The sequence below is a fragment of the Aptenodytes patagonicus genome, chromosome 13, assembly GCF_965638725.1.
Source record: "Aptenodytes patagonicus chromosome 13, bAptPat1.pri.cur, whole genome shotgun sequence".
Classification (NCBI taxonomy): Eukaryota; Metazoa; Chordata; class Aves; order Sphenisciformes; family Spheniscidae; genus Aptenodytes; species Aptenodytes patagonicus.
Genome location: NC_134961.1, coordinates 2,538,757 through 2,565,904, shown reverse-complemented (window position 1 = coordinate 2,565,904; position 27,148 = coordinate 2,538,757). Strand labels below are relative to the sequence as shown.

General features: G+C 52.7%; 1 protein-coding gene across 7 annotated transcripts in view; it reads right to left on the bottom strand.

Moving 5' to 3' along the window:
• The window catches only part of LOC143166536 (ankyrin repeat and fibronectin type-III domain-containing protein 1-like), a 269,972-nt gene that overhangs the window by 65,112 nt on the left and 177,712 nt on the right, over nt 1-27,148 (bottom strand). For 6 of the 7 annotated variants that reach the window (XM_076350966.1, XM_076350965.1, XM_076350968.1 and 3 more), the window contains one exon: nt 11,886-11,926. In XM_076350966.1, the coding sequence (XP_076207081.1) occupies nt 11,886-11,926 (41 nt within the window). Of the gene's footprint in view, nt 1-11,885; nt 11,927-12,960; nt 12,982-27,148 lie in introns of those variants that run through there. The other variant, XM_076350971.1, reaches the window with a different exon arrangement.

Sequence of the window (27,148 nt, the reverse complement as noted above, 5' to 3'; positions counted from 1 at the left end):
TTCTGGACATGTTGAAAGCCATCAGTGGCAAGACTGATGGCAGAGATCTGAGCTAGCTGCCCAGGCTCCCTGTGCAGTCCATGGAGAGATGAGGCACTTCTGGAGGAGGAATTCATTTCCCCATAAATCAGATGGTGACGCTGGAGGTGGTGCCCTTTTACATGACGTCCCAAGCCTGAAGAGACAACCAAGCACCTGCACCCTCATCCCTTCCTACTGCACATCTCCTGGGAGTCACCGCGCTACTCTGAATCCTATCTTTGTTAATGCCAGAAACCTGCGGGAAAGCTCAAAGCCTTAGATCTCACTTCTGTGCACACCGCTTTGTCAGGATTCAGTGAAGACAACTGAATTGGGAATGCAGACAATTGAATTAGGAAGATTTTTCTCCTTTAATGTCCTTAGACACACTGTTCCCTGAGCAAATTAGCGCTATCTACATGTCTCCCCACAGAATGCTCAGTACAGCCCAAGTAAATCAGCATATCCAGCCTGATTATCCCTCCCAGACCAAAGAGCCAGAGGAGAAACACCAATGCTGCAGCTCACAGAGACCTGGCTGATTGCTCTCAAGGCTAATACTGTCATTTCCACCACCACCGGCAATTTTTGCTTCTCGGGAGCTCAGGCGGCTCGGAGAAGGGCTGCAGAGCCACCACCCGCAGCACACACTGGGCTTCGGACGCGGTCCCTGCTGGAGCAAGGCAGGAGACAACCGTGCTGGAAACAATGTGAAGTTGGGAAGAGCGTGGATCAGTTTGGAAGGACACTGCAAACGGCCGGTCTTTCCCAGGAGATGCTGCCTGTCAGCGGGCTCAGGAACAACAAAAGGCTCTTCTACACAACAGCATCTCTGGCAAGTGAGCACAAGGCAACCGCCAGTGCTGCCACACACCAAAGTGCTCAGATGCTAGCCAGGTTGGCCATGGTGAGGGTGGTTTTAGGCGAGGATAAGCTTCTGAAGAGAGTGCAGGCTGATGTAGCTGCTGATGGTTCTGTGGCCCAGCTGTCTATCTGGCACCGCACGTGAAAACATGGAGAGAAAATACCAGAACTGTGTATTTGAATAAAAAGCCAGATTAATCTGTGGTTGTTCCAGGAAAGAGTCTCAGAGATCGTGCTCGTGCTGTGCTGCTGGGCAAAGCAGCAAGCTCGTGAGACGATGCAAGGCAGCGAGGTTGAGAAAGGAGCATGAGGAACAGGAAATTTTCACTCACGAGCAGAAACGTAATGCACTCAACACTACTGAAACCTGCTACGATGATTTACGTGATCAGAAGTCTCTGCGTAGGAGGGGTGGCAGGGAAGGAAGAGGAGGGCACTGTATACTTACAGTACATGCCATTATATTTTTTCCTTTAGAATTACAGATCTTTTAGCAGTCAGTGCTTGAAGAAAAACAGATTTACCTTCTCATCAAGGACTGGGAAGAGGCACAGCACATGATACCTGAGCCAGCACAGGACTGCAGGAGCTCAACCTTAAATATATGTTCTCAATGGATAGAAAGAAATAATGCGTTATGAAGGATTTGTGTTCGAGAGTCACACACTAGAAGACTCACGGAGCCAGCAGTAAAATACCACATGCATTTCTAAACACTGTAGTTGATAACTTTTCAATGCAGAAGTTAATGCACAGCAGGCAACAAAAGGTCGAGCAGTCGCTGGCTGCCCAGAGAGGCAGCCCAGGCTGGCAGCAGTCCCCATGGACCAACGAGAAGATGGAGGCAGGCAGCATTGCGCACGCTCAGTACTGCAAAATGGCTATTTTCACATCGCGGGAGGTGGAATAAAACTGACCGTCAAGAAAGACTTTGAAAAAGTAGAGTGAAGAAATAAGAGTTCTTTAAGGGGAGTTCACTGAACGTCTGTAAACTCCCAACTTCATAGTTAGGAAAATGAGCACCTCACTTAAAAATCCCGTTTGCTAAACGAAGGCTCAGAGTGGAAATGGGATATAGAATAAAGGGTGGTCAATACAAATGAAAAATTACAATGTGTAGGAAACTGATAAGGGAAACTAAAGAAGGGAAAAGAAGGGGAGAATGCACGGCTGGACATGCAAAATCTACTGTTGGGAGCCAAACAAATTCTAGCAATAGGTCCGTTTGTAAGCAGCAATAGGACCATTTTTAAGCAGAGACTGTAGGACTGCTCATAATGATGCAGAAAAAGCAAACATAGTCAATAAATACTTATTCTGTGTTTGGGGAACAAAGGAGAGTAAAGTACTTCCTCGGAGAGATGAAGCTTTCCTAAACCATTAGTATCCTCACCTACATCTAAGGTGGCCAACTAGCACTAAACAGCCAGCACAGAAAACGTGTACCCAAAGCTGGGGAGAGTTTTCTGGGCTCTGCTGCTTGTTTTGAGCAAACTTTGGGCTGCTACATCCAGATGGCAAATGGCTCCTTCACAGCAATGTTCACACCCAGCAGTGAAGATGACCTAGTTAATGACTAAATGGTCAGCCTGACATAAGACCCAGAAGCCAGGGCTCATCTGGAATTAAATTAAGAAATAATTAAAGGATGTAAGTTATAACTAAAGTCAGTCGGCATGTCTTTGTGGATAAGAGATCTTGTCAAATGAGCCTGGTGTCACTCTTTAGCGAATACAGGCTGAGCTGAAAAAGGCACTGTGTACATTACGGCTGTGCAGGCAGAGCGCTAAGTGCTTCTTGACATTCTGATTTTAGAAGATAGTTCTATACAGTATCAATAAAGCACGTTAAATATATTAAGAGCCAGCTGACAGGTCTCAGACAGAAGTTGTCAATGGGGAATCGTTAGCGAGGCTCCACGGGGAGCATGCTAGTCGATATCGTCTTCGATGATCGAGAAGAAACTACAAAATCCTTGCTCAAAAAAATTAGCAGATGACAGGAAGATTGATGTAACGGTAAATATTGATGAGGAGAGAGTGAAATGTGGGTTGCTTGGTAATGCTGAGCCCATTCAAACACTGTATATGTCAATGCAGCCCAGTGCAGAATGACACACCTACAGAGAAGGATTTCAGGCCGTATTTATGAACAGGGACTGTATCCCAGACAAGAGAGAGCCTCCAGAAAGGCTCAAGGGTCACCACGGGTGACCAACCCAACACAAGGCTCTAATGTGATGCTATGATGAAAAAAGCTGATGCAGTTCTTGGGGGAGAGGAGAGTTACACATATTGCACTGCTGAGACTGACACAGAAACACTCCTGCAATTAAGGTGCCCACATTTAAAAGGGGACACTAAAAAAACAGAGAGGCTGGAGGGATGAGTCACAAAATTGATCTGAGGGCTGGAGAAAATATCCTGCTGCAAAAGATTTGAGATATATTGAGTTTATTGACAAAAATTCTGCCACCGTCCCCCAAACCAGAGCGCTGCCAACCACTCTTATCTAGTGAGACATGCAGAGAGCCAGGGACTGGGAGCTGAAGCCCAACAAGTTCAAATGAGTTTCGGGTCAGGATTAGATACCTCTCGGAGATGGTCAGAGGATTAGATACTTCTCAGAGGGCAACCACAGCCTCTTCAGCTCGTGGAGGAGTGTGTGGGCAGCATTTACATCCCTACAGCACACGGGAGGCCAAACGGCATGGTCTAATAGACCCTTTCATACCTAAATCCCACACAAGTGAATCCCAGCGGGTAAGTGGAGCTCCAAAGCTAACCCCTGCCACACACCACAGTGAAGATGGGTGACTCAGGATATAGCACAGGCCTTGGAGCAATGAGGAGCTGGGGAGGCACCGAGCAGCAAAGATGGGTGCTAGCTCCTCAAAGGCAAGGTTCAGAGCTAGAAGTCCTACTAGCTGTGAGGAGTCCCTGTCAAGTCTCGTGCCAGGAGCAGAGCACGTGGGAAAGGACCTCTCGCAGCTCTTGGAGAAACACCAGCAGAGAGTGCTGGCCAAGCAGCTTGGGAAACATCTTGACCCACTTCTCCCTCTTAGTACCCGGCTGTGGGACCAATGGCTGCTGTGGGTGGGAGTGTTACCTCCCATGCCAAAAGCATCTCTGTGTTGACTCACTGCAGCAAACACTTTGCTCTCTTGCTTAGGGGAGAACGCAGCCTTGGTTATTTTTTTACAAAATGCCCATCTTCCTACGCTTGATTCCCTTTTCATGATTAATGCAGAGCGTAGCAAATGCAGAAGGGCTGCAGCTGGTGCATAGGTGGCTTCTGTGCTGGTCTTGGCTCTGAGCTGGCAGCGTCGTCCTCCCATGCTGCAAGAGGGGAAGGCAGCCCTGGGTTCAGACCAGGGGGACAGGTAGATGCTATTTCAATGTCTCCACCAAAGGACTGGGGACCTCCAGCAACCAGGCACCAAGCGGCCATGCCCACTCAGCTCCCTGGTTTCAGAAGGAGAAGTACCCCATGGTGAGCAAGGGGATCTTCTCCTACCCAGAGGCACCGCAGAGGGACACGGGCTGAGGACCAGCCCCAACCCTGGTGCGGGCTCCATGGGGACAGAAGCCCACCCAGAGCTACTGGGAAAGTGCCCAGTTTGTGGGAACACGCACCCTTCAGTCGGGACAAAAGGAAGCACAGCATAAAGACACCGAGTCCTTGTGTGGCAGTGCTGGAGATGGGGAATCGGGGCCAGGCAGGTTTTTAATTGGACTGGAACTGAAATTAGGGGGGGGGGGGGGGGAAACAACCCTGCTTTGGTTTAAAGAAAGGGGCTGGGGGTATAGGAGAAAAAAGCCTTTCAAGTTTCTATGACAACTGGCACAGTAAGAGCCTACATCGCAACCTCACTTAACACGTTAAAAGCTGCACAGAAACAATGAAAACCAAAACTTTGTTCTACCACCAGGTTCGGGAGGGCCGTTCCCAGCTGGAAAGTGAGCATGCTGCAAGGGGGTGGTCCAGTGATGCCCTGGCCTGGGCACCCAGAGCAGGGCAGCACAGGTTCAACCAGCCCCAACAACTCCTCCTCCTGTCCCCTGGGCTCGAGGGACCACTGAAACCAAGTGGCTCCTTGTCCCGACCTCCCTTGGGCCAAGATATTTAACTCTGGGTATCGAGGGTCCTGGTGCCATCCAGGGCATCTCTGTCCTCATAAATCTGGGTGTAGAGCACCCCCGACAGTCCTCCAGCCCCATCAGGCATAGGGGCCCAGAGTGAGCACTCCCACACAACAAGCAATGAAAAAGAAAATGAGTAAGAGTTGTATTCATTCATACTTTACAAAAAAGGTGATCTTCAGCAGGACCCATCAGGCACATAACCCGGTGCTGTTCTCCTGGGCTGCCTGGAGAGGGGGGCAGCAGCAGGACAGCAGGACCCTTAGCACGGGGCCCCGCTCGCTTCGCTGGGCACAGATCAGCACCATCTTTCCCAGCTTCAAAAGCAAATAGTGATATTAGCCTGGGCAGATAGCCCAGACGCCACAGGGCGAATCAGCTATTGCTTCCTTGATCTTTGAGCTTCCAGCCGACCTCTGTCAGCAACGCTCCCTGTCAAGGCTGTGTGCCGTTCCCTCCGCAGCCACAGAGTTAAGAGGAGCCAGAGCCGGCGCTCCCAGCAGCACAGCAAATGTTCTTGGGGGGACAAAACCATTCCCAAGAGGCTGGAGATGTAGATTATCTCCTGCCCCATCGCAAGGCCCTGAAGTGGCACACTTGCACCTCTCGGTGAGCTGCCAGGGCTGGAGGCACTGCACAGCCCCAGCCTGGCACACCACAGCACCCATCGCCCTCCAAACAAGGCAAGGAGTAGCACCAGCCCTCCCAGGGCAGAACCCCCCTCCCCAGAGCAGCCAAGTCTCCAGAAGCCTTTCTGGGCTCAGGGCATTACTGGGAAAGACAGAGCCACCATAGCTTAAAAGATCAGCACACCACAGGGCAGGAGAGATCTTCTGAAGGCCAGAAGGAAAGCTGCAGAACTGTTCAGAGGCTGCAGTACCAGCCGGTCTCCTTCACCTGTTGCAAACACCCAAGGCAACAACTCTCTGCCACACCATGAGCTACCTCCCACCACTCATACCCGTTTCTGCTAACCCTCCGCTTCCCGTCAGCTCTGGGCCAGCTCTGCTCTCTATCCCCAGACTGGCATTTGTTGAACCACGACATTTCTCCAAAGTACCTTTCCAGGATTCCTTTCCTTTCCCAGCACTCAGAGACGCTTAAAGCCCCTCCACCTGCCTGGAACTCAGGCTCTGAATCCAATGGCCAAACCCCAGGGGAAATATTTTTTAAGCTTGCTATAAAGTTTCAGTGGCTTGGACCCTGCTGCTAGGATACCCTGACCAGCATCGTAATCTTCTTTACTTAATTACGTTGCGTGTGGAGGAGTTAACTCTCTGACTCTTCAGAAAACTGGCTTAGCCAGGATTTGGGGTTGGAAGCTAGGAGCCCATGCTCATGGTCCCTTCAGGGAAGGGCTCCGCTCCCCTTCAGCTGCCAACCTGCACCCATCTGAGGGGCACCCACCCCACAGACCCCAACACCTCTCTTCCACCCCCCACCGCTCTGCCATCCCACTGCCACCAGAGATGCTGGTGATGGCACTTCATCCTTTCCTACGACTGTAGCTGGGAGAAGCATTCTCCAACCCTGTGAAGGTGGTTTGGGGGCAGTTTCTTGCAGCGTTGAGTATCCCATGGCTTCAGTACAGAGAGGTGGGCTCGGCATTGCTTCCCCTACCCCACCGCTTCCCTTGCGTCATCTGCACCGTCTCTTATCCCCCCTTTCTCTGTGCATCCTCCTCCCACTGCTTGGCACTTTGCAGGTGAACCTGAGCTACCTGAAGAGCATCCCAGCTGAATGACTCTCAGCCACCGCAAAAGAAGTCAAATGTAGCATATATGCGTGTTATTATTATCATTACTGTAACAATAATGTCTGAGTTAAGGAGGTAATGAAATGAACACTCAGCTTAGGAACATATCTAGCTTATTATGATGGCCCTTAATGCTTCCAAGATGTAAATACTGATTTCTAGATCCTTAAAAACACCACAGTTTTACAAGATAATGATTCAGCAACGAAACACACACTGTCACCTAAGTGCTGGCACAGGAAGGTTTTTGTCTAAGAGATTAAATGCTCTGCCTTAAGAGCAGGGTGACAACGAATTAGCTGCAGAGACATCTTGGGTAATGAAGACTGCAAGGCAAAACAAACATGAGCTGCTGCTTTATGTAAGGTGGTTTCAAAGGTTCCTTGTGTGTTTACACGTCTGAGGCTTAAGCACGGAAGGCGGGTGGCAGTCTTTAATCTGAAATGGAGACAGAGCCACGAGGTGCCTGTATAAAAGGGCTGTGGGATTCTGCTGGAGCAAGACGTGGGCTCTGAGACATCAGGTCTCTTCAGCATGGCCACACTGTCCCAAGGGACTGAACGAGCGGATCAATGGAGAGCATTTTGTGTTGCTACAGCAGTGTCTCTCCTGACATCTCAAAGTGCCTGGCAAATATTAACTGCTCCCGAGTGATGACTCTCTTGACAGATGAGCATTGCTCTCAGCAGAGGAGACAGCATGGGGAAGGAGCGCAAGTAGCTCTTGCAGCAAATCAGTGACGCTTTAATTAAACCCAAGTATTTCAGTCTACATTTGCTAGGGGTTTTATGATTGTTATTACTACCAAAATTTCTTTCTTAGTTTGAAGAAACTGAGTTCCAGTTGGTACGTGACAGTGAAGAGCAAATATATGCCACCGGGAATCAGCAAACACACCAGCCTTTCTCACTTCCTGTCAAGACGCTTCCAACCAGCCCTTCCAGGAGAGTTACTAAGCAAAAGCGCCTGTCCCAGGAGAGCCTATTCCTGTCTCTCAGCATGGTGTCCCTGGGTCTTCAGCCAGCAGGTCCTTGCTCAGGAAACTGCCTTGACAAAGGAGTCAAGGGCCCTCTGTCAGAAATTTGGAAGGACCTCTGGAAGCCCAGATATACTAACAACATTGCAGCTGTATTAGCAGCTTCCAAAATCGAGGTGACAAAGGAGTGAGCAGCTCAGGGGCTGGATTCAGCCCAGGAGGTGTTTCTTCCCTGGTCCCTACGAACACCGGTCAGACCCCAGACGGAGTCGGGCTGCAGGCAGGGTTGTGATGGGGAAGGTACGTGCCCAAACTGCATCAGATGGGAATTATTAGGTCAGGATATATCGTTCTGACATCTGAACAACCTGCTTTGGAAACACAGCGTGAGGAAGGCATCTGTACTGTTTGCACGGGATGGCTGGAGCAGCCAGCGTAGGTGGAGAAACCCGTGCAGATGCTGGCTCACTGCTGGACTCCTGGCCATTCCCCATACGCTAGGCTCCTCTCTCAGGAATTTCAGCTACGGGAGCTCTTTGCATGCCTGTTCTTCCTAAGGTGGTCTCTAGCCCATCCAGTTCTCAGGTGATGCCATTTTTTTTAAGATTAACATTTCAGCCTTCTTGACCCAAGCAGCATCCTTGCATTTAACGTGGAAAGAGGGAACGTAACCTCCCAGACACACAAAAAGCCAGGAATCACAGCCCCTGACATGGGCCAACTACTGCAGGAACATCCATAAGCACCCTCACTGAAACCCTTGGAAGTAAAAGTGCCTCCCCCAGAGTGGGCAGCAACATTATTTCAGCCCTGGTGGCTCCATCCTGGGCACCTCTGACTTCCCGCAGTGGAGGTCCACCTTCACTACGCTTTTCTGGGTGATTGCCACACTACATTTGAGGCAACCCAGTAGGAGATCTGTACCTTAAAACCTCTTGTATGAACTGGGCAGATGGGAAGAGCCTAGTGTAAAGGCCATCAAAGGCTGGTGGGTGAAGGTAGACAGCTCTCCATACCCTTGATGAGCACTGGACTGTTCCAGGCACTTAGGAAACACCCTACTGCTGACTGATAAAGACCAATGATAACTATGGGGTGAGGGAACATAACGACAGCATTCCCATTTCTGAAGGGAAGAGGCAACAAAGGAAGGAAAGGTGTCACTCAGGATGACACAAGGAAACCCAGTTGATGCAGTACCTGGTGTCCAGGGAAGAGGAGGACACCTGAGCAGAGAAACCTTCTGAGCATGGCAGGAACAGAGCAAGATTCACTCCCAGGACAAGCGGTGAATGCCTGCCGACCAAAACCCACTGCTCAGATTTCTGGTGTCTGCATCTTCTTTTTCTACAACCTACATCTGCTGTGAGAGCCCAAAACCACCAACCCAAGAGCAGGGGTGCTCTGACCCCGCTCCCGCAGTGCACGGGGTTTGGTCGGCAGGGTGAACTGCTGCCTCTGAAGCACAGAAAAGGAAAAGCAGAGGCATAGTCAAGTTTGCTCTGGCATGTGGGGGCTGGAGGGCCAGCCATCCACTGCCAGACTTCTCTCAGATCACCAGCCTCGCCACACAGATGTGTTCATGAACCACCACGGCTTGGCTTAGCTCTGGGAACCAGCTGCTTCCCATGCTCTGGCTGCTTGCCGCCACCTTGCCCAGGGCTCGGGGAACACGTCTGCAGAGCTGCTGCAGAAGTGCTGAGCTCTCCCAGGCCCTCGGCAGGTCCACCAGACCTCCGGCAGCTGCTGGGGATCTTTCTCTGCTGAGGAAGACCAGGTCCAGTCTTGCCAGAGGCTGAGAGCCTCCGTAAGGTGCCTGGCCCAGCCTTGCAGATGGGCTGCAGCAGCAGGAGCAGGTCTGCCTGCAACAGCAACAGTGCCAGCAGCAGATGGTGGATCAAAAAGCCAAATCGGACGGGGGCAGTGGTACCAGGCAACATCACGGCCACAAACTCTACCGGTCGCAACCCCAAAACAGCCACTGAGGAATGTAAATAGGATGGGCATAAACCGAAGTCATAATATTATGATTAGCCAAGTCACGGCTGATATCACAAGCCACTTGGCCAAACCATGGTGGTCCCGTAGCCTCATGGCACAGAGGAACAAGTCAGCACCGATAAGGCACCCTGTATCTATGAGACCTTCTGCACCAGCATCCACCACTGACCCAACAGCTCTGCAACTTCAGTGAGATGGGAAGCCCGTGTTCCCCCTCTTAAGGTAGAGAAACATCCCTCATTTCTCTGATAAGATGAGCTATAAAAATAGCTCTGTAATTGTTGCTACCTACCACCAAAACCACGCCACAGGAAAACCAAGGAGTAAGAGCTCTTTACATATTTCCTCCAAATCTCTTCCTTAAAGCCTCACAAAAGCTTCAGCTGGAATAGGGACACCAGAGATGCTCCAATCTTTTTTAAGCCTGCTTGTCAAAACACACGCTACAGAAGCACACAACAGCGCTACAATAAGAAGCACCGAAATCTTGGATGACTGTTAGTAGAGATCACAAAAGCACCGTTATAAGTCTTTGCCAAATGTGTGTTCATTTTGTCATTGCATCCATGATGACTCCATAACCTCCTGGGATATTGCTCTGATCTCCCAGAAAGCCATGTGGGATTAAACGGCCTGGGAAATGGCTCTGGCTTTATTTTCAGAAGTCTTTAGCTGCCAACAGTCTTGGAAAGCTGATGATCAGCACTGCCTTGGGGTGAGTGGACAGAAGAGCTCTCTGAAAACAGACTTTTCACTGCGGACCTAGGAGACTAGCGCTGAGTTTTAAAAACTTTTGGTGGCATAAAGGAAGAGGAACCAGCAGATAACTGAAGAACACCCCCCCCCCCCCCCGACACTTGCGCTCCTCATCACAGACAGCAAGCAGGCAGCTCCCTAAGGCACTCCGTGACACAGCCTGCCATCCCCGGTGCGCCCCGGATGTGCCTCCTCTGATGCTAAGAGTAACTTGGACCGAACAGCGAGGGAAGATGCTGCCTCAGTGCTCACTGCGTGCTCGGGCATTGCTGGGAAGCAGCTCTGCAGGAACGTTTTGGAAAGCAGCAAAGAAAGAGCAAGAGCAGAAGTACAGTGAGTTTTGGAGGAGAAAAGGTTTTCTCAACCCAATTCCTTCTGAATCCTCCAAAACCATGCTCCTCTGACAGTCCTGCACATCAGAGCACTCTTCCACAACTTCAGAACCACCTATGGCGTTCTTTTCAGAAGAAACAGAGCAGGAGCAACACAAGGTCCCACATGCAACATGCTCAGCAGCACGATGCACAGCTGCTTAGAGGTCAGGCCAGAACCAAACCTCTCAGCATGGCTTTTAATAGAGTTTGACCTTCTCCAAATAATGATGGTATCAGACACATCCTTCCAGCAAAGAGACAACCTTCTTGCCTCAAAGGTGCCATGCTGCGGCAAGGCTCTGCAAATGCTGGGTACAACAACATAACTGGCCTGCGAGTGCAAGCTCTGCTTGCACTTTAATACGGGTCTCAGAGGTTGACAGCTCTAAGTGCTCCGCTCTCGCTCCCTCGCTTATGGACTGTCGCAGCCAGCTCAGAGCCATGGCCAAGGGCACGCGCGAAGTAACCAACTGCTTGTGTTAGTGGGGTGATCTGCAGATCCTTTGTTCGTGTTGATGAATATGATGGCTCCAGAGAGCCCCTTCCTTTCCTCTCACCGTGCTTTACAAAACACAACGGATGGAAGACGACAGGCATCAACGTCAAAGCACAGGCTGTGGAAGACGTGCTTCAAGATCAGCCCATTGCAACACAGAACGAAACCCTTCAATTCTCCAAAGCAGCTCATCTGTGTAAACCCAGAGCAGAGGGAGCCAGAGGTGGGAAAGGTCACCCCTGCATCCCCCGCTCCCCGGCCGCCAGGTCCCAGCTCTGTCTCTCAGGCTCAGTCAAGCTGTCCTGATTCCCTCTGACCTGATTTAATGATTTGCATATGCCCTGACACCAAAATGATTGACAGCCCTTCCACCGTTATCCTCACAGCAGCTATTCTTGTACATTCAAATGTCTAATCTTAGCAAGCCACAGAGCTGCTCGGTAACATGGACCAACCGGGAATTTCCATGCAATTACTCACCACGGCTACTGGCACTTACTTTGGCTGGTAAAAGTCCTTCTTGTCCGCTGACCCCAGGCTCTGCAAGACACAAAAGACAGATGTATTTCTTTAACCCTTTGCCAAGCAAGTATCATTGATGAAGATGTGCAATGAGCAGGAAAAGGCATGTGTCTATGATTTTTGCTGCCTGGTGGGTATGTGTGGGCTGGCTGAACAGGGCAGGCAGCTCAAGACCTCCAGCCACCAAATGCGCTGTAAGTAGAGCCCACAGCAGCCAAGGATGTAAAAATAGAGTCAAAGCAGAGGTGTGGGGATGCGTTAGGTTTGAACCCAATGTATTCAGGCATGTCTGTGTCTCCCATCACTTGCAGAAGCATGGCACCTTGTGTCAGGAGGGGACTCATGTCCTCTCAAGCCTACCCAGCTGCAAAGAGGATGAGGTGCAGGGCTGGCAGCAAGACCGAGCCACCATCGCCTGCAGTGCGTCTCAGGCAGGGCAGGGGACTGAGCCCAAGGCCCACAGTCACTCCCCGGGGACAGGACCACAAAATTCTTCTGCTGAGAAAAATTACATCAGACCCCCAGCATGTGCAAGCCTGGGAAGCAGAGACAGCCCGATGCACACTCAGGTTCCCATGCATCAGCATTTTCCTGAGTGCCACCAACTGCACTGACAGCACGGTCTAGTAAAAGTCTGACAGCATCCCAACCTGGGCTGCCGGAGCGCCAGGGTCCCCTGGGAGACCCCAGCCAGGCTGAGCCTCCCTGCAGGGAGCCCAGGAGCGACAGGCATCCTGCAGACCCCGCTTTGGGTGCAAGGCAGGGCACGTGCGTGACATGCACAGAGAGCACACATGCACCGCTGTGCCTTGCCCTGCTGTCCGATGGGGCCGTATACACCTACATACACCCAAGTCTCTCCCCCCAGAGTGCCTTGTCCTGGAGGCACACGCAGCGGAGGCTGTCCCCCTCCGAGGCCCCAGTTCATGGCACGTGCTTGCTGAGTGCGGAAGAGCCCCCACCACCCAAAGGACGCAGAGGGGCAGGCTGTGCCAGACATAGCGGGATGCTCACGGCGGGTGGTGCCGGGGCAGACAGACAGACAGACCCACCAAACCTGGGTGTCAGCAAAGCCGTCGCACCGCTGGAGCCCTCTCCTCCTCCTCCTCCTCCTCCTCCTCCTCCTCTCGGGGACGGTCCTCACCTTTGTGCCTTGCCGGGATGGGGGATGGTGGGCAGCAGCATGGGGTGGCCCCGCCACCCACCCCGTCCCTGTCCCCGCACAGGCAGCAGGCGTGTGCCAGCATGCATGCACGCTCGCGGGAAGCAGACTCGGGCTCTGGGGCTGCTGTTGTAGTTTTGCTCCGTGGTTGCCAGGCAATGGCGACTGCGAACACCAAAGCAGCGGGGCCGAATGCTAATCAGGGGCGCAGGAGCTCTCCCGGCACTCTCTGCCAGCGCTCCCCTTGCTGGCCAAAGCCGCTGGGTGCTCCCACCCTGGGACTGAAAAGCAAGTGGAGAGAGGAGGGCCCCAGCTTTTAAGCAGGCAGGGATCCACTGTCACCAAAACATCCTCCCAAAAGGGAGCTCTGGCCAAGCCAGCAAGACGGGCTGACCTTCTCCCCAGAGCAGAGGTGTTGGTCGGACAGTGGTGCAGGGGGGCTGCAACCAAACCCGCAGCACTGGGTATGCGGAGCTGGATGCGTGCCACACTCTTGCACGTCTCAGGTGCCCATGGGGCCAGGGGACACACCTGAGCTCCATCTTGGGGTAGAGCTTGGAGTGCACAAGGAGCAGCCCTTTGGGGTGGGAAGATCTCACCTGCCCACGTGCCAAATGCCGTGCCAGTGTGCAAAAGCTTGATGGGCTCTGAGCAATCCCCACCAGGCAGAGACAGCGGCACCCTTTGGCTCTCCCTCTGCTTCCCCTCCTTTGACATGACAGAAGCTACAGCAAAGCCCCACGGGATTGACGGCCAGACACCAGAATGGGGTGGTCAAATGCTTGCACAGGCTGCCCAGAGAGCTGTTGGAGTCTCCAGCCTTGGACACATTCAAAACCCAACTGGACATGGTCCTGGGTGTCCAGGACAACCAGGTGTAGGTGACCCTGCCTTGAGCAGGGTGTTGGACTGGGTGATCTCCTCAACCACCCTGTGCATTCCTGAAGCAGCAGAGAAAAGAGCACAGCAGTAACTGCACAAAGCAAATGCCCTGGGCAACGGGACATGTCCTCCAAGCCTACAGCACGTCCGGGAACAACTCCACTCCCTCGGGCACAGCATTCCCATGAGATATTTCCTTACTTCTTTAAACCTGACACCTAAAGCCCAGGGTGCCAGTTCCCAAACTATGGATTGACTGCAACGAGGGTGACGAGCCATGACAAATTCAGTTCCATCTGATATCTGTGCTAGCAGGGATCATGGAGAACTGTTGATATTTAAGGAGAAACCACTCGCAAACAGCTTTCTCAACACCACTGAAATGACACATGGAAAACCTGTATCCCGCGCAGTCAGACCTCTGCTGCAGCTGAGGTCGATGGGAAAAAGCTCTCATCAACCCCAGAAGTCCTTTGCCAGCTCCAGACAGTACCTGCCCTTTCTAGAGCACTGAGAACAGCAGGAAACAATGCTGACACTCTTCTACCTTTCTAAATGCTGGGGGGACTATCACTATCACCAATATTCCCAGCACAGGAGATGGCAAAATCTGCAGTAGCCCCTTCACACAGTCATGGGTATCATGGGCGTTAACCTCCCCTCATCTCTTGCTACGATGGAGGTGCAGGTCTCTGAAATCAACCCCTAACAAGGGAAAACCACATGGAAACTTGGGGAAGAAGAAAAGATCACCTTGCAAGTTCAGCTCTTACAGACAAAGGAGGTGGAGAAGCTTTAGCGAAGCCGCATGCTCTGTGCCGGCGCCATGCCATGACTGCAGGTGAGCAGCACCACGGGCATGGCAGCCTGCCCGCCCCTCCGCGCGCTCCACGGCTCACAAGCCCATGCAGTCCACAAGCCGCTGGCAGGATGAGCTACACGAGCATGCTAAGAGAAGGGGTTACCTTGAGCTTATCAAGCAATTATTTTTTAAGAGTCATGGAAAACTGAGAAGGTTTTAGATATCTGGAATAAAACAATGAGGCACTAACTTTGCAGAGAGGAAAAAAACCCCAAACAATAAAATGGGGAGTGATCACAGCAATGATTAGCCAAAATAGCTGATTTTAAAGCTTATTAAGAAAATAGCAAATGGGGAGGAAAAGCAGAATTCCAGCAACGTGTCCCAGGAATCAGGCCTGGAGCAAGGCCAGGAGCTGTGGATCAGCTCCTGGCTCTACCACCACCCCAAGGTCTGGCCTTGAGCCATTTCTTCCCTCTTCATGCCTCAGTTTCCCCATATTGCCCCTGCACAGCCCTTTGCCTCCTTACTCTCTTCCCAGAAGAGAAAGGAACCATGCCCAGCAGTCAGATGAAGTTACACAGGTCCATCCCACGACGTTGCATTTCTTTCTCCCAAGCATGCACAAAAGCAAAGTGGCCGTGGATCCAGAGGGCTCCCGGAGAGCAGCTGGAAAGCACTTGGCCACAAGAATCATCAGCAAATGGAGAAGAGCTTGCTAGTGGATGGCAGAGGTGATGCCTGGGCAGGAGAAGGTGGTCGGGGCCAGCAGCAAGACCCAAGGCAAGGACATGTTTTTGACCACCTCTAAGCAAGATCCTCATGAAAAAGTGGAAGGAGAAGTGAGTGCAGGCACACGTGGTGTCACAGCAGGAGCCATGGACAGGGACTGTCCACCGAGGAGGTTAATAAACCAGGTAGAGGATAAACCAAATGACACTCCGCTTTGAAAACTACAAGTAAAGCAGCACAGAGCCATCAGCAGGAGGAAGGAGGCGAGAAGGCAGCGATGCCCTAAGAGACCACAGGGCACCTTGGGGCTGGCCTGACTTTGTGCAGCAGTTCACTACAAGATGCAGCTGTAGTAAAAATAAAATGCCCAAGGCATTTTGCCAAGGGCATGGACAGAGCTCAGAGCAGCACCTGGAAAGATCCTCCCAAGCAGGGGAACTGGCCTTCACTGACGGCTTAAAGGTATTAATTAGAAAGCACTTAGGGAATCGGTGATGGGAGGCTGCGGGCCGCACCGAGCGTGGGTGCTGCCTGCTGTAGCGCGGTGCCTGAAGCGGCAGCAGCCGAAGCATCTCCCCTGAGGCAGCAGCGTAGGCTGTGACAGTGCCACCAGCCATCACCTCTGTCCCACTGCACCGAGTACCGCGGTCTCAGCCAGCATCCACAGAGGAAGGTTATGGAAAAGTGATTAAGGGAAGGACGGGCCGTAAGGAAGCAGAGCGGGGTAAAGGGAACATGCAGCCTGGATCTTAGGAAAAATGTCCTGGCACTGAGATTGAACAGAGTTTGAACCAACTCCAGTGGGAGGGATAGAGCCGCGTTTCTAAGGGCTTTGAAAAAGCCGACTAGATAAACCATTGAGACTGGCGCAGAGGGGACAGTTCTGGCCTTACAGGGAGCTGGGACCAGCTTTTCTTCTCCTGCCTGTGCCTGGGGACAGAAACAGGCAGAGAGCTCCCAAAAATGAGCAAAAGGTGACCTGGCATTTTCCCCTGCCTTCTGGGAGGAAAGATCAATTCCTCCTGAACTGATATGGGATCTGGAGGCTTTTATCTATGCAGCTATACAATAAAAAAATCAAATGCCAGCCTACATTCACGCACTGTTGTTGGTTGATCTACGGGCTTCCAGAAGAGTTCTCTGTTGGTGGCTCCTGTGCATCAAAGCATAGCTGGGGTCTCCAGAGAGGCACGGCTGTGGTGTAATGGCTCAGCTCCCAAAATAAATCTGGGAGCCCCAGAGGCTCCCAGAGACCTCCTGCTGCTGCTCAGGATGCTGGGGAGACCCTGGCCATCCCTGGAGGGAGGAAGGGAGTGGAGCATCCCCCAGTTCAAAGAGTCCCCTGCAAGCCCCAAGCCCCCCCGCAGCATGAGTCACCCTCCAGCGGGACCCGCTGCGCTGCTTCTCGCTTGCTCACTTCATTGATGACTCAGGGTTTAGGAAGCACATTTTAAATCCCTTAATGAAATAATGGAGAGAGTCATTTTCATCGGCGTGTATTTTTAAAACAAATACTTCAAGTGAGGCTTGTGCCCATCTCCACCCTTTCCTCCCGAGACACAGAGGCGAGCGACCGCGGGGACCAGCAGCATGGGGGCATCTGGAGGGGCAGGAGCAGCCCCCGCCACCCTGGCACGTGGTGCTGGGCAAGGCAGCTACCAAAAAGCTGCCAGGCTACACCCTCCATCCCTCTGGCGTTCATGCTCCTGCTGCCGGCAGGGCCAGGAGAGGAGGGTGGGAGACCAGGATGATGTCCCAGAGCCTGGCAGTGCCCCCAGTGCCTCGCTCCCCCCCCAGTGCGTGCCTTCTGAGCGCCTGCCCTTTTGGATGCGGCCAGGCACCGTCTTTAATCTCTTTGCTCTGCAGAGGAAACAACCACCCGAGCAGAGACAGCAGCAGAAGGGGACGCTGATGCCAAGCCCACAGCTCCTGGGTGCCAGGATGCAGCCTGCCAAGAAGCAGGGATTGCCTGCCAACATGATTAAGAAAGTGTTGTCTCAAGGTCATTACCACCACTATCCTCTGCCCCTCCCCATATAAGAATACCCGAGCCAGGCTTGCACTGCCCTAGTTTTGATTAAAGGACCTCTCTGTGCGATTCTCAGAGCCCTTCTGCTCTTGCAGAAAAGTGCAACATCAATGTTGAAAGTGCAACGTCATAGGAAACACCTTAGAAATGCTACGAGGGAAAAGGGAAGGCAACAGGACACCAACTTTCCTGGTGCTTTTACACTAAAACAAGACAAACTGAGAGGCCAGAGTAGTTTTATTTGCCATAAAGGAATCACCATAAGGACCCGTGCCCAGGTTCTCAAAAAGCACCTTTGCAGGGGTGTAAAAATGCAGCCTCCCAAACTAGTAAAGCAACACCCAGCTGCATCTGGGCCATCGCTAAGTCTTGCCCAGTGGCATCAAAACCAGTGACCTGAGCGCAGCCCAGGCACCCGGCTCTTCTCGTCTTCCCGGTGGCGTTCCCACCGCTGCCCTTCCCAACCCTCCTCGCCAGGGCAGGGCGATCACACGGCCATACACACAATGACCCGGCTCCATTCGGCACTGCAAAACAAGCACCTTTTAAACACGGGATTTTGTATGAAACGTCAAAGACATTGGTGGGCTTATCTCTTTATTTAAAACATGACCCACGATTTTTGCAAAGCCTTTGCAAACCTATGAGAATCTGGGCCAACATGAAATTATTCTCTTAATTTCACATTTCAGGCGCTAAGTAAACTATTTTGCAAGTTATTAAATCATACATTTAACAAGCCCAAGTTACACAACCTATATAAGCTACCAGGCAGGCTTCCCTAGGACAGCTCATCTCCAGAGCCAGCCTTGCTGGTCCCTGATAAGAAGTAGTACAACATGCTGTAGACAGAAAAGATGAGATCAGTTTAAAGGACCACTCTGAATTCTGAAATTCAGCCAAGCTGGGGAGATAACAGACACGGGGTTGGAAACAAGGATGCTCATGCAGGGGCTAAGGCAGAGGTATTGTATTATTTATTTATTCACGCCAGCAGACATCAATCCTGTTGTGCTTTTTCCTCTCCTAAATGTTGCCAAGTGTAATCTCAGCTCATCTTTTTCTGGGCAGTGTCCCTTGGAGAACAAAGTTATTAGCAAGGCTGAAGAAGCCTCATGCAATTATTTAGAAACTACACCAAAATAATCCCCAAAGACAAGCGGCTGCTTGCAGGTGGCAGCTTTCTAAGTCATTCCAATAAAATCTGGCTCAGTAACTCTCAGCGTAATCAATGCCCACACAAACAAAAGAGATAAAAACCGAGGGATGAGTTATTTTTCCACGCTAGAAGAGGATTCTGCAAAACAAACTTGTGGGCCAACGCCAATAGCGGTCTAGGCTGCAAACCTGCCATCCACGCCTGGTCACCTGCTGGGACCTCCGCACCTGCCCCACCGGCCGCAGCATCCCTGAGCCGGGTCCTCGAGCCGGGCTGGGCAGATTCCAGGGGGATGTGGGCATGGGCAGCAGGCGCTTGGCCCCCAGGGCAGGACAGGGTGAGCGGGCTGAGTCTGCACAGTCTGTACCCCCCCATCCCGGCTTCTCGCCCGTGGATCCTGGCGGTTCGTGCTTTCAGGCACAGCCGTTCATCAAGCTCCGCGTATCTGCAACATGCTGCATTTATGAGTAATTGGGAGTTGATGCCTGACAGTCGGAAGGGGAATAAAATTCAGAGCCTGGGATGCGAGCGGGTTGTTTGGAAGGAGGAGGAAGGAGATATCGCCCCCCTGCCCCAGCTAGCAGCATCCCTCCAAGCAAGGGTGGACCCACCCAGAGCATCCTGGGGCTTGGCACACCATGCACCCCCATGTCCCTCCAGCCCATGGCCTCTGGCACGGGCTTGGCCAAGAAACCAAAGGGCTGTGGGAGCGCTGCCTCCTCCCCTGCGGACACCAGCTCCCCTCCATGGGCTTCGGCACCCATCCCACTTGCCATCGCGACCTGCCCCCAGCACTATACCCCCTCGAAACAGCCCTGCCCCGGCACTGCCAGGGCCCCAGGCTAATACAGCCCTGAGTCTCCCAAAAACCCAAATTTGAGGCCAGATGAACCCTCAATCCTAAAACCTGAATTTCAGTCTGGATGAACCAGATTGCTCAGCTGAAAATCATGGTGATAACTCCTGCCTTCGATGTGGCAGTGCTGCAAACCAGCTCACACCCGGGAGGGAGCTCCAGGCCACCCGGCCGGGCGCAGCTTTGCACCTCCAAAGGCAAGCCTTGCTGGAGAGCAGATCCTTGCCTGCGTGCCGGAGCACAGGGGTGATTAAGGAACGGAGAACAGGGGTGATTAAGAAAGGGTGGGTCACAATGCAGAACAAAATCTGGTGGCAGGTCAGGCTGGGGCAGCAGCACTGCCTGCCCAGATGGAGAGATGGAAGGGGCAGGCTCGAGGGAGGGAAGAAGACACATGCCGTTGGAAATCAGAAAAGGGCCTTGGTCCTCTCGGGGGATGGCATTTCGGCAGAGCCGAAGCACTGGTGGACGATGGGGGGTTGCGTGAGCCACCAGTGTTTCTGCATGTGCCAGCCCCAGCCTCTCGCTGTTGTGATCCTGTCTCCTCCTCCCTCAACTACAAAGGCTCCGAGGAGGGGGCGGGCGATTCCCCGCAGACCTGACCCAGCCAGGGGAGGATGCCAATGGCTCTAACATGTTCATTCTTCAGCGGCTAGCTCATCCCAGCCCAGCTCTGGAGCGGGAGTCTGAACCAGCTATCACACTCGCCTGCAAACAGCACTGACCCTGTGCACGCACACGGGGCATTGACGCGCATCCACGTTGGGCTTTGAGTCCGACGGAAGGTGAAAAACACGCCAAAAAGTAGAGAAAAGTGCTTTTGGACCATTTGGGTGGAAGGAGAAGGGAAACATGGCTATGTACGCGAGGTACTCCGAGGCAATCCAGGGAACAGAAACGAAGTCCTGCAGTCACCCCCCAGCAGAGCAGTTCAACCCACACCTGGAAGCCAGAGGAGCTCGTGGTGTCCTCCAAGCAGCTCTCCCCACCGGAGGTGCCACGGACCCACCCAGGAAGGGGTCCTGTGTTTCACCGGCTCCCCTGGCCGGCGCATCCTGACACTACAGTCGTGCTCGGACGCCAACCTGAACCCACCACCTCGCCACGCCAGGACAGCCTCTTGTGAGCAGGTGGACACCCATGCTCCAGCATCTCATCTTACCAGAGGCCGAATGCTCTTCTCTGGTTGCTCATCCACCCCCATGTCTGGGACCCAGGAAAACACCAAGGTCTCCCCTCCTAAGGGCTGAAATGCAAACAGAAACCTGGTTCTTTGGAAAACAGGCTTCATCTTTCACCCAACCTATATCTGACCCCCAGGAAAGTAATAGGATGGGTTCTCCTGGAGAGCAGCCCCATTACTGGTCCCTCGCTCCAGAGCATGTCTCAGCAGCTCACCCTGGCCCTGCCAACAGGTTGTATTCATGAGGGCCAGGCCAAGCCTGAGCAGTGCCAAACTCCCCAACATCATGAAATTCTGCTTCCTCCTCCTCCTTGGAGTGCACCCTTGCAGGTGCGTTGCACAGAGGAGCAAAGATCTGTGCACGTGTGCGTGTCGGACCAAGGAGGAACAGAGCCAAGCCCCAGTGCCACAAGCTGTGCCGGCGCAGCCCCAGCACCCGCCAGCCCTGCCGCCCAGCAGCGCCCGGTGACCCCCCTCCTCCCTCAGTCTCCTTCCACTCGGCAACTAAACACACACAACTGGGTTGGCTGCAGCACGAACCCTCACAACCAACTTTGGGTTCCTCATCAGCTGGGGTAACAAGGACAGGCTCCGTCCCCGAGCCTGCCTTCCTACCAGGGAGGAAAAGCGAGTCTGTTAATGAGCATCTGCCAACACCCCCCAATCAACAAGTCCATTTGCACTCGTCTTTCATTCCCCTGCCACCACGCCTTCTCTTGCCTTCCCACCCCCTCTCAGCATCTCCCCCAGCATTCTCCCGTCCCTGCTTTCCCCAGCCAAGCCTCTTCCCAGGCCACGCTCCCCGCGCCAACAGGGGCTGCTCACCCGCAAACCCCTTGCAGCTCACACCACGCGAAGGCAGACCCGAACTTCAAAGCATTTCTTTACCGAGAGCTCATCCAGGAAACTTTTTTCCTCCACTTCTACTGTACTGCTACATGCCTGTAAAAATTAATTTATGCATATATATACATGCATGCACGCACAGCCTCTTTATTAAAAAGTTTCTCTTTCTGGAAGGACCTCCCTGAGCCGTGCTGAGGGCTGGCACAAACCGAGCCGTGCACTTGCTGCTCATCAGAGCTTCTCTGGATGAAAGAACTTGTCAAATTGCTGGCAAAACCACCAGAGCTTATAAACTCCGCCAGCTCAACAACAACATCCAGGGTAACACGCACACACAGGCGTAGGCACCTTCTCTCCATGTTTTTATTAATCAAATCCTTAATTAGGTAGATAAGGGCACAGGAGCTGCAAGGGAGGAGCGGCACACACCCAGGCTGTATATTCATTGATAGCCGGTACCAACACCGTGCTGCGCATGCGCTATTTTCTACCTTATTTTTATTTCTTTCCTGATTACAGCCTGCAAACTATTACTGCAACTTTAAGCACATCGAGAAGGAGCTGTGCTTGGGCTTAAGTGTTTGCAGAATCAGGGCCGAGATGTGTAGCTGAATATGCTGCTATTTATAGTGTTAAGCCCTGAGCACGGCACACGCAGGGGGTGCAGCACGGCTGAGTTCGTGTTGCCGCTAGAACCTGGGTTTTTTTATTTTGCCTCATTTAAGGGGGTGTCAGCTGCCTGATCTTAATGTTGCATTCATGCACTGCCTGGTATTTTCAAACATTTTTGTTTTTTTTTAATCTTTGGGCATACCAGCTCATACATGTTTATACTGGTTTATAGGTGAAGTTATATATTTCATCACTGAAAGAAAAAAAAAAAAAGGCAAGAAAAAAGGCTAGAAGCCGAGTAGTCAGCTCTCAGCTCCAAGGGCCTGCAGTTAATTACACCCTGTCCTCCAGCATGTACTTTACATGCTGCATTGCCAGCCCCGCAGCCTGGCTGGGTGTCAAGCAGCCTGACAGCAGGTCTGCCCGCCAACCCGGCTAATTATAGTGCGGGGAGCAAACGAGCGGGCACCCTCCCCGTAGCATGCTCCACTCAATCAACTGCAGCCTCCTGGGGTGCGGAGGACCCAGGGCTGCAGCTCGAGCTGGGAAAGACCATTCCCCTGAGGCATCCACTGGTGGGCACCACAAGGATGAGGGTCTCCAGGAGAGAACTTCAGGTGGTGTCCAAGGGCCTTGACCCCCCCAGGAGCACCTTGGCAGGGAGCAGGCTCACCACCCACCACCCCAGCCAGCCTTCACCCTGCCCCTCTGGAGCAGGCTGAGCATGGCTGGTCGCATCCAAAGTCCGGCAGCCTTCTGACCAGCGGGTCCACCTCTCCTTGGACAGACCTCTGCACCTCCCTTGTTTTCTCCCTCTGCCTTCACCTGCCCCCCTGTCCCCGGTACTGGGTCTGGGGGGTACCCCTCCACTCAGTCTGAAAAATTGAGATGAGTGGGTACATCCCGCTCTCCTCCGGCAGCCTCACCCCCTCAGTAGGGACAAGCCACCAGATGCAAGTGGACGACAGCGTGAGGGTCCCCACAGCGAGGTCCCCCACCCCAACTGCCTGAGGTTTGCTGTCCCACCGGGGAGCCTGGGCACCGCAGACCCCTGCACAGGCAGCACGCAGGCAGCAGTGCCTTTGCCCTGGTGAGCAGGACCAGGGCCACTGCAGCACAGCACCCTCGGGAAGGGCCCTCTGCCAACAAATCACTCCTTTGGTAACACACCTGGAAAAGGGAGAGGATCTGGCTGGAGCAGGGATCCGGCCAACCTGGCCGGTCACCCACCCACTGATGAGCTATTAATAACCACCGCGCACGCAAGACCTGCAGGAACATGAACCAGGCTGTCAGCAGGGGACCAAATAAAACCCAGCCCTTACACTGGACATCATCCAACCAGAGCTCGAAACGCCATCGGAGAGCAGGTCTCTCATTCTTTTGGCCCAGAAAGTGGCTCCCCGAGGTTATACAACGTCTGAGTCAAACTATGTAAATACAAATCCTCACTCCTGGGAACCTGGCTGCCGGCAGCCGGCTCCGTGCCCGTCAACCACGGCATGATGCAAACGCAACCACGATATGCTCTTAACTTAACTGAGACCTCAGAGGAAGAGCGGAGCTGCTTGCAGAACAACATGCCCACTGCAAAATAATGATGCTCTTCGCAGCTGGCCTCTTCATCCTCATCCTCCTCCTCGGCAGCCAGCAGCGATCCTGTTGCACCAGGAAACCCGCTCCTGCACTGCTCGTCCCCGGGAAGCTGATGGCTCTGGGCGGGCTGGGGGGCACAGGAGGCTACAATGCGCTCTTCGGTTTTGGTCAGGAAAGGGAGCAGATGTGACTCAGGGGGAGCAGAGGCACTGAGTGAGAAGGTGATATTTATACAGACGCTTTATGGAGCAAAACCGCTGCTTAAAGAGAGCAGGCAAGACTTCAGCACCGGGGTAACACTTAAGGGTCCATGCTGAGCACCCCTTTCCCACCATCACCGACTCAAGATAACTTCTCTAGGCCTAAAAATTCATGTTTAGTCTCAAACCAAAAGCGGTTTTTTTAAAAACAGGGCTTGAAGCATATCAGCCAACCCATTTTGGAGCTGTAAGGCTCTCCGAAATTAATATGCTACAGGCTTTTGGGAGCAGACACTTACGTCTGTGTTCCTCCGGTCCTTGCCGCCACACAGCCGTTGTCCCTCTGTGGACCCCAAGGACACCAGCCCCACTCTTCAGTCTCATCCTCCTCGCCTGCACCCCTGCGGTGGCTGGCAGCTCTGCCAGACAGCCCCCCTCACTGGGCACTGCCCCGGGGCACAAAAATAGGTTCAGGAGTGCCGGGGGAAGGAAGGGGGAGCACAAAGTGCCCTGGGAGAGCCCAGGTGCCCCAAGAGCTGTCGGGAGAACAGCCCCGGGGCACCGAAGCCCATGCTGGAACTGTGCCCGTCAGCAGAGTCAGGGGTTTTAGGCTGAATTTGCATCCCGCTGCACCACCAGAGAAAGCTGGAAAACGAGCATCTTCAGAAAGCAACGCCCACCGCCACGGTGGGTAGAGGCGGGCAGAAAGCCTGGGGCTGCTTACTCGGATGGGTTTGTAAGAAATGTATATACCACAAAAAAATGTTTAAACAGAGAAAAACATACAAAAACATTAACTATGTACGTTACAGGTGAGGCTTTAAGTAGAAAAAGTCCCTTGAGATTTGCACGCTTCTCTGGGAATATCCTTTCCTTGGTACCCCGAGGCTGAGGGAAAGAGGCACTGGTTCACTCCAGGCCACCCACTTCTCATCCAGACAGGACAGTAAAAAGGCGAAGGGGTATGAGGATACCCCTCCACACCCCAAAAGCAAGCAGCTTCCCCCATAAAGCCAACCCCAGCCGGCAGCAAGGTTGAGCTCAGCACACGTGGAGGGGGGGGGACTTTGCCACATGCCCGAGCCCACCTGCCTGGGCCAAAAGGGACCGGGATGGCCAGACCTGCCCTCGCTGCCCAAGCTTGCCGAGAGACCGCATCAGTACGCTAAGTATTTACACGGGCTCCAGCCGGCCGACCACCACTAAATATTTAGGCATCAAACTCCATAAAGGAAGCGCAAGACACACTACAGAATAAATAGAGTACATTAGAAAAAGCCCGGAGGGGAAAAATAGATTTTTGGAACGTGTTCTCAATCTCATTAATTGGGAAGACAGCCTTGGAGGGGAAAAAAAAATTGTTATATTCCTCCCCAAACCATTATCCACTCTTCAGAGTGTATCATATGAAAACAGTTATATAAAAGAATAAATTATATTTGGAATGGCAAGAACCCCAGAATAAAGCTAGAAACTCTGATGTTCCCATATAAAGATAGGAGACAGTTATCTGTTCCAAATTTTCAAGTTTTCTGCTGCGCCAATTCAAATTCACTACATACCAGCATGGCCATACAAAGGGGACTCCACCCATGTAATCTTGGAACGAGCAATAATCCCCCAAACTATCAATTTAATGTATGGGGATACAAAATGAGACAAGAATGTACTCGCAGAACGAGCAATCCATTAACGACATGGCAAAAGGCACCAGAACATGCACACAGGAATATCTATTTAAAGTGACATTTGCATTGAAAGACCGGATCTGAAATTAAGATTTCTGCATGCAGACATCGTAGATTCTGCAAATTAAAAGGCTGTTTCTAGATCCAATGTGAATTTTATTTTTTGTTTTATTTTCTACTGTTTGTTCAGTGTCACGTTTCTTGGCCGGCACTAGAAAAACAGCTCTTCGTCGGGGTTTTTTAAATTAACTTTGCTTCTGATTGGCTTTCCAGCCCATCTCGCTCGGTCTCTCCTGAGTAGCAGGGGAGCGGGGTTGGTTTAGGGGCAGCTCTATAGGGGTATGAGGGCTGGAGCCAGGCAGGGTTCTCTTAGCCTGAAGCACGTGGAGATGCCCCGGTGCCAGCCCAGGGGGGATGCGGACGCTGGCGTGCAGCACCCAACCACGCAGGTGCCAGCTTCCCCATGCACAGGTGGCCCCGGGCTCACCCTTACCCTGCATTATAGCCAAGGTGGATAAAATCCTCCCTTTTCACAGACTTCTGTAGACGCAACACACCATCAGAAACCTGGATGCTGTTAGCCCGTTACAGCCATCTCTGCCCCAAGAGCGCGCGGGGCTGGCGTGGGATCAGGCACTGCGGTGAGACGCAGGCGATGCGGCACACGGGGAAGGAGGATGCGATCCTGCGGTCTGACCGCCTGCTCCCGGGCCCTGGTGAACATGCTGTCACATTTGAAACCACACAACGAGCTAGTTCCTCGCCTAAACTAAACAAACGATATATATAAAGTTCAGCAGGGATATTTCCAAGTTCCTTTTCCAGTTTGGAAGTAACAGGCACGCAGAGACCCAGGGAGCGCCCCAGTACCTCCAAATGCCTCCCGCCAGTCCTGTGGACCCCCCTGCCAACGGCGGGAGGCGAGGACATGGGAACGAGGGCTAGAGCTCATCTTTTATCAGATCAACCCGCAGTTGTTGATCAACCAGACAAGTGTTGGGGCACAGAGCCCCCTTGCCACTGGTCTGAAGCAGAAGCCTGAAGAAGAAATACCTTATTTTCTCTATAGCTCTGCCAGTCTAATAAAAATAATTAAAATAATAATAATAATTAAAAAAACCCTTCCAGAAACCACCTCCATTCATATGCTGAGACCGCGACGAGTACCAGCAGCACCACGTCCGACCTTCCCCCGCACCCATCGGCACCACGCGCATTGCCGGCGCTGCAGCAGGCGAGCGGCACTGCAAGCGAGCGCCCTGGAAGGCAGCCAGCAGCCAGCAAAGAGACCTGTCCAAGCCATCGGGATGGATACAGAGATAAACCAGGTCAGCTAAGTGTTTCCATTCAAGCCAGACAGTGACTAAGAGACGGCATTAATTTGTTACTCAGCCGAAGTTAAACTTTTCAGACCCAGAAGAGCCAAATGGTCGTTCCAAGTGAAAAAATACTGCAGGATGCATTCCTTCGCCCTGTCCCAGGAATACCCGGGG